The sequence below is a fragment of the Arachis ipaensis genome, chromosome B01 (genome assembly GCF_000816755.2).
Source record: "Arachis ipaensis cultivar K30076 chromosome B01, Araip1.1, whole genome shotgun sequence".
Taxonomy (NCBI): Eukaryota; Viridiplantae; Streptophyta; class Magnoliopsida; order Fabales; family Fabaceae; genus Arachis; species Arachis ipaensis.
Genome location: NC_029785.2, coordinates 94,000,906 through 94,008,839, shown reverse-complemented (window position 1 = coordinate 94,008,839; position 7,934 = coordinate 94,000,906). Strand labels below are relative to the sequence as shown.

Here is a 7,934-nt window from a genome sequence, read left to right as displayed (position 1 = left end):
CAGCACCTCCCCTAAAACTCGGACTTAGCCACCCTTACGGGTTCCCTCTTTCTCAACAAGTCTCCCCCTTTCCTCAACAACTACCAAATAAGAGGTTCTCAAATCAGTTAGAAAATTCACAATTTACAATAGCCAACAGTTCGGTCATAACCCACAATTCCCACATAAACCATCAATTCAACTTTCACCTCATCAATTCGTAACTAACTTTCACTTATCATAGGATTTTTTCAAAATTAAACTCAATAACTAGTATTCCAAGAAACTTGGTGTTGAGGTAATTTGGTCACAATAAAAACTTGTACCATCTCTCTTATAATTCTGTTATTGTTTCCTAAGAAAATGCAGAAAAACAGCAGCAAGTAGTAAGTTTGATAAATTTATTAAAAATCCAGTTTTCACTCAATGCCTTTCAAAATTCATGACCTCAAACAAGACTCTTTTAGCTTTTTATTGAATCAAATTCCAGATTAATACCAAGTCATATAAAAAAGTTATGAAGTGAAAAACACAGCCAGGCCTTTTAGAATTCGGTTTCCAAAATCCAGTGAGTTATCCATACTCTTTTCAACATATCTACTTGGTTAAAAAGGATATTGACATGAAATTTAAAATAAAGATTGTGGACACAGGAAGCTTGAAAATGCCGTAAGTAGCAGCCATTTTCAAACAGAACCAGCAGCATCGTGAGGTGGTCACGGCAGCAATCAGAAACAGTGAATTCAAATAGGATAATAGTAAAAATTCTGTAAACTGCATGCTAACTCAAATTGAAGCAAGAGCCAGAATGCCTTACCTCAATTAGACAATAATAACAGAACGAGGAAATGGCGGCAGCAGGAGCATTAACCGGAATAATAGTAGTCTCATTTTCTTAAGGCAGCGACGATGGTTGCAACAGGACAAAGGATTTGAATCGAATAGGAAGCAAGAGCAAACACAACTCAGGAAAATTCAGGACAAGGAATGTACTAAAAAGTTAAATAGTTAACAAGGATGGCAGTGACAAAGGAAGTGTGTAAATGGAACAGAATCAAATAAAGTAATAGACCAGAGCCAGAACAGCAACTCCGGTGGTCTTCTCCAGCAACAAAGACGATAGTTTGGCTTACCATCTTCAACAGCGGCATGGATTGGCGACTGATGGACCTTCAGTGGCAGCAAGATAGCAACATCCGTAGTAGCTCCGTCGTGACTGGCGCGAAATAGAGGCTCTGCTCCTCAGTGGCGTCTTCTCCATCAATGGCGACTTGGACCACAGGAACCTAGGCAGTGGCGACGGCAACCACCACGGCGCGTTCGCAGCTCCTCCCTCATCTCTGTCTTCCTCAATGACGGGGCGTGCTCCAAGGTTGCGGCAGGAAGATCGACAACGTTCGGTCTCCATAGCGATGGCGGTGAGACGCCGGTGATGGCGAGCTACACAGCGGCTGGGTGCGACGACTCCTCTTCTTCCTCGCGTCGTCCCTGGCTCACGGCACACTCTCCTCTCGAACGGGTCTGTTCGACAGCAGCGGCAAGGAGCACGATGGTACTTCGTCCGCTATAGTTAACAAGGATGGCAGTGACAAAGGAAGTGTGTAAATGGAACAGAATCAAATAAAGTAATAGACCAGAGCCAGAACAGCAACTCCGGTGGTCTTCTCCAACAACAAAGACGATAGTTTGGCTTACCATCTTCAACAGCGGCATGGATTGGCGACGATGGACCTTCAGTGGCAGCAAGATAGCAACATCCGTAGTAGCTCCGTCGTGACTGGCGCGAAATAGAGGCTCTGCTCCTCAGTGGCGTCTTCTCAAACTCAATTAAACACATAAACAAATCACAATAAAACAAAGAACACAATCACAAAGAAGTAATATAAGAAAACACAATCAAATACAAATGCACAACCAATATGATGCATGTCTGTCCTAAGCAGGCCATGAGCTCACGTGTCAGTTTACACCTTGCAGCCCGACATAACCTACGATCAAGTCCCAGATATGGCTTCCCTTTGTGTCCTTAGTGCATATGTGTCGGTGGTAAGAATACCACTCCTTCGTGACTACCGGCAGTCGGCGCGAAGCCCGACCCCATTATATACGCACAAGGGGAAACAGTGATCCTCAGTTCGTGGTCGTCCCCGAGATCAATTTACAAACAAAACAGAGATCTTCAGTTCGTGGGTTATACCCGAGATCGATACACAATAACATAGCGATCTTCAGTTCGTGGGTTATACCCGAGATCAACATACAACAATTCATGGGTTATTCCCGTAATCAGTGATTATCAGTCCGTGGGTTTTTCCCGCATATAAAATAAATAACAATTTATAGGTTTTAGTTATCAATTATCTCTATACATTCACAGACTACTAGCACAAGTAAGAAACTCAATTAAACACATAAACAAATCACAATAAAACAAACAACACAATCACAGAGAAGTAATATAAGCAAACACAATCAAATGCAAATGCACAACCAATATGATGCATGTCTGTCCTAAGCAGGCCATGAGCTCACGTGTCGGTTTACACCCTGCAGCCCGACATTACCTAGGAACAAGTCCCAGATATGGCTTCCCTTTGTGTCCTTAGTGCATATGTGTCGGTGGTAAGAATACCACTCCTTCGTGACTACCAGCAGTCGGCGCGAAGCCCGACCCCATTATATACGCACAAGGGGAAACAGTGATCCTCAGTTCGTGGGCGTCCCCGAGATCAATTTACAAACAAAACAGAGATCTTCAGTTCATGGGTTATACCCGAGATCAATACACAATAACATAGCGATCTTCAGTTCGTGGGTTATACCCGAGATCAACATACAACAATTCATGGGTTATTCCAGTAATCAGTGATTATCAGTCCGTGGGTTTTTCCCGCATATAAAATAAATAACAATCTATAGGTTTCCCCGAGATCAATGATCATTCAATTCGTGGGTACTTCCCGATTTTAACCAATTATCAATTCATGGATTTTTCCCGTAGTTAAACAACTAACAGTTCGTGGGATTTTCCCGTATTTTATCACTTTTCATTTTCCTTTCTAAAACTCAACAATCCATATATCAGTTCTCCATTCTCTTTTCCCTTTGAAACCTTAACATATTTTCTTAAACCTTTCTTAACTTTCTCAAGTATTCATTCGCAAAAATCTCAATCATCAATTCAGTTCATAATCTCTGCTTTAGCAACCTTGAGTCAAGCCAACTTTAAAACTATTTTTCAGTTTAGTCCTCTATCAAAAGACTCAAGAAAATCATTTATTTTAATTTCATTAAACACCTTTCAAAACATAGCCTCTCATTAGAAGTAACCAAATAAAACTTAAATAATCATTTTTCAAATCCAAATCTTCTAAAATAACTTCTCAAATAAACCTCAAATTTTATAAAATTTCGGCAGCACCTCCCCTAAAACTCGGACTTAGCCACCCTTACGGGTTCCCTCATTCTCAACAAGTCTCCCCCTTTCCTCAACAACTACCAAATAAGAGGTTCTCAAATCAGTCAGAAAATTCACAATTTACAATAGTCAACAGTTCGGTCATAACCCACAATTCCCACATAATCCATCAATTCAACTTTCACCTCATCAATTCGTAACTAACTTTCACTTATCATAGGATTCTTTCAAAATTAAACTCAATAACTAGTATTCCAAGAAACTTGGTGTTGAAGTAATTTGGTCACAATAAAAACTTGTACCATCTCTCTTATAATTCTGTTATTGTTTCCTAAGAAAATGCAGAAAAACAGCAGCAAGTAGTAAGTTTGATAAATTTCTTAAAAATCCAGTTTTCACCCAACGCCTTTCAAAATTCACGACCTCAAACAAGACTCTTTTAGCTTTTTATTGAATCAAATTCCAGATTAATACCATGTCATATGAAAAAGTTATGAAGTAAGAAACACAGCCAGGCCTTTTAGAATTCGGTTTCCAAAATCCAGTGAGTTATCCATACTCTTTTCAACATATCTACTTGGTTAAAAAGGATATTGACATGAAATTTAAAATGAAGATTGTGGACACACAAAGCTTGAAAATGCCGTTGGTTTCAGCTCAAATACTTACCAGAATTGAAAGTTAAGTGAGTTGGAAGTTGGTGCTTCTGCAGTAAAGAAACAGAATTTTCTGCAGAAACCATCAATCTTCAAAAATTCATTTCTCCCAAAATACTCATCAATAAATTCTGAATTTTTTATGAGATGCTCAAAACACAGTAAAGTTTCATGAAAAAATAGTTTCATTCATGTATATGACCTGAGATGCTCCTAGAAATTGATTCTTTCTACTGTCATGTATGTAGAAATTCTGCCTTAAGCATTTTCAACAACCTTACTTATCAAAAACCACATTTGAACTTATAACCCTTCCAAAATCACACGTTTAACCTCTTTCCAATTATTCAAAATTGTCTTCATTGCCAACACAGCCCAAGAACCCAGAATCAATAATTCACACGATGTCAAGTACTTAAGCATCATCAAACCTTTTCTTTTCTACACTATGCTAAGCATAATTTTCCATATACACTCATCATCATTCAAACACACAATAACTCATCAATTCACACCAGCAAGCTCAGCAACAAAAGTAACACCATTTATTCTATTCCTTACAACATTCAGTATGCACAATCATCAAATCAATAACCAACTACAGTTATAATTCAACTCAATTCCATCCACATCAGAGAAAACAATATCAATTACAACTTCAAACACTCACAACAAAGCCCAAAGACATTCGCAGCCTTAACCTGAATTCAATAATGCAATTGAAGCACTAAAACATCATCAAAATTATTCCAAATTTCACAACAGCATCTAAATTCAATCACAGCTCAGAATAATCACAACAACCAACTAATTCCACATGCATTTCAAGTCATTCATGTTAATTAAGAAATTCTTAACCTTTGTTAACCATTTGCACTTATCCAATAACTTTGTAGGCATTCTAAATTAAAAACGTTAAATCTCCTACCTCAAAGTCGAAACTCGCAAAAATCACTAAATGCAGCTGCTCCATAGCAGTTTCCAGCATCTATTTCTATGGCAGCAACAATGACAAAGTTAAACGCTTCCTCTCCTCTCCGATTTGGGATTCCAGAAGTAGCAGCCATTTTCAAACAGAACCAGCAGCATCGTGAGGTGGTCACGGCAGCAATCAGAAACAGTGAATTTAAATAGGATAATAGTAAAAATTCTGTAAACTCCATGCTAACTCAAATTGAAGCAAGAGCCAGAATGCCTTACCTCAATTAGACAATAATAACAGAACGAGGAAACGGCAGCAGCAGGAGCATTAACCGGAATAATAGCAGTCTCATTTTCTTAAGGCAGCGACGATGGTTGCAACAGGACAAACGATTTGAATCGAATAGGAAGCAAGAGCAAACACAACTCTGGAAAATTCACGACAAGGAATGTACTAAAAAGTTAAATCGTTAACAAGGATGGCAGTGACAAAGGAAGTGTGTAAATGGAACAGAATCAAATAAAGTAATAGACCAGAGCCAGAACGGCAACTCCGGTGGTCTTCTCCAGCAACAAAGACGACAGCTTCAGCAGCAGCATGGATTGGCGGCGATGGACCTTCAGTGGCAGCAAGATAGCAACATCCGTAGTAGCTCCGTCGTGACTGGCGCGAAATAGAGGCTCTGCTCCTCAGTGGCGTCTTCTCCATCAATGGCGACTTGGACCACAGGAACCTAGGCAGTGGCGACGGCAACCACCACGGCACGTTCACAGCTCCTCCCTCATCTTTGTCTTCCTCAATGACGGGGCGGACTCCAAGGTTACAGCAGGAAGATCGACGACGTTCGGTCTCCATAGCGATGGCGGTGAGACGCCGGTGATGGCGAGCTACACAGCGGCTGGGTGCAACGACTCCTCTTCTTCCTCGCGTCGTCCCTGGCTCGCGGCACTCTCTCTTCTCGAACGGGTCTGTTCGACAGCAGCGGCAAGGAGCACGATGGTACTTCGTCCGCTTCTCTCTGCAACGGCGTCGGCGGCGTGTTCCAGGATTCCAATGGCCTCCGGGATCCCAAACTAGGCACGTAAAGCCCTTGAGCAGTTTTAAACAGGTTCTCAGGCTTCCAGTGTGCTGAATGTCAGAACAGACTCCAGGATCCTAAACTTTGCTTTTACACCCGTCTTTGTGTTGATCATCATGATTCCATCTGGGTAGCAAGCAATCTGAATTCTCACTAAAGCGGCCAAACAACTTCCTAGACCCATTCAGTTGAGCTCTACACCAACCTTTGCATTTAAACTTAAAGTTTCTAACCATAATGAACCTTGCAGGACAATTTTTACCACTGACCATCTTCCTCTTACTCTTTATGCCACAAAGTGCTCTAAGTTGACCATCTGTCTCCAGTAGCCCATATTCAAGTGGAATTAGAAAGCTAACGGATATGAATTTTACCCACTTGAATGTTGTGAAGGATGATGGCAACTTAGGGGGAGGGGTCTCCAATAACATCGGCAAGGTGATTTCGAGCTCCATTCCCCTGGGCTCTTCTTTAACAGCTTCCACCTTTTTGCAAGTTTCTTCAATGTCAACCTCTTCCTCTTGGTAGCTTTCTTCCAATTCGATCTCTTCTTCATTATTTACCAAGAGTGTGAGAGGTTGTGCTTTTTCTTCTTCCATCTCCATGTCAAGTTCAATGGGAGAGGATTCAATTGCAGATAAGAAATCATCAATGATTGAATCCATCTCTTGATCAACCTCTTCAAAGTCTTCAACCATGATATGTCTTGGAGGTTGTACACCCTCTTCAACATCAATTTTAAACGTCTTTGAAGGAGGCTCTATGTCTTGACTTTCCCAAGGAGGTTCAGCATCTCCTAAGTCTTCAACCACTTCTTCTTCTTCAATAATTCCGGCTTCCTCCACTTGTTCCAGTACAAATTCATGCTCCTTGCTATCCACCGAAGTTTCTAATGTCTCCTTCATGCTACGTTCTTCATTAGATTGTCCACATGAAGCCATGGGGGTTCCTTGAGTGTCCAAATGTCGGGAAGCTAATTGATTTATCGCTTGATTCAATTGGTGAAGGGTTGCATGAAATCTTTCCACTGTTTCCTTGAAACAATCCGTTGATTCTTGTTGTGCTCGGCTATCATAAGTAGGATCATAGTGCTCTTGGATTGATGGATATGGATATGGAGATGGTGAATATTGAGGTGGTGGTTCTGGGCGTGGTTCATATGGTGGTTGGTGTGGTGGATAAGGATTAGGGTTATATGGTGGTGTTTAGTGGTAAGGGGCTTGTGAGTATGGTGGTTCAAAGTTGTGTTGAGGAGATAGTTTATTGGCATATGATGGGGTCCACCATATCTATTGTTTTGGCATGCATTGTAGGATGGTCTTTGTTTGTGGTATTGTGGAAGGTGTTGCTACCGAAAGGGTTGATCAGATCCTCGTGGCTCCTTCCATCTCTGATTGTTTTGACCTTGATGCATGTTCCTGTTATAATTTCCATTCCTTGCAACAACATTGGAACCAAACTCAAAGCGAGAGGGGTGAGAACTCACAATAGTAAATAAAAATTAAAAACAAAAATAAAAACAAATTTAAATTAAAAGGTTATTTAAATTTTGAATTTGAAAATTAAATTTTGAAATTTGAAATTTGAATTTTTGAAATTTGAATTTTGAAATTTGAAATTCGAAAATTTTTAAATTGAATTTTGAAAATTTTTAAATTTGAATTTTGAAATTTGATTTTTGAAATAAGATAAGATAACTAAATTTTTGAAAAATTTTTTTGAAAAAAATTTTTTTTTAATAACTAAATAAAAACCAATAACCTCTTAATTTATGAAAAAAAAAGCAAAAATAAAAACAAAAATAAAAATAAATAAACAGGTAAAAAGTAAATATTTACAATAACCAATAATAAGGCACACGTTTGTAATTCCCCGGCAACG

General features: G+C 39.6%; 1 protein-coding gene and 1 long non-coding RNA gene across 2 annotated transcripts; both read right to left on the bottom strand.

Annotated features, from left to right (window-relative positions):
- LOC110271647 lies at positions 841 to 1,531 on the bottom strand. The gene is made up of 2 exons (XR_002362213.1): positions 1,113 to 1,531; positions 841 to 873 (listed from the first exon to the last, which is right to left on the bottom strand). It is a non-coding gene; the product is annotated as an uncharacterized LOC110271647 (long non-coding RNA).
- Positions 5,001 to 6,018, bottom strand: LOC107632057. Its single transcript, XM_021122677.1, has 2 exons — positions 5,509 to 6,018; positions 5,001 to 5,402 (listed from the first exon to the last, which is right to left on the bottom strand). Exons 1-2 carry the CDS (start codon positions 5,828 to 5,830, stop codon positions 5,332 to 5,334), a joined length of 393 nt encoding a protein of 130 aa, XP_020978336.1. The 5' UTR covers positions 5,831 to 6,018; the 3' UTR covers positions 5,001 to 5,331.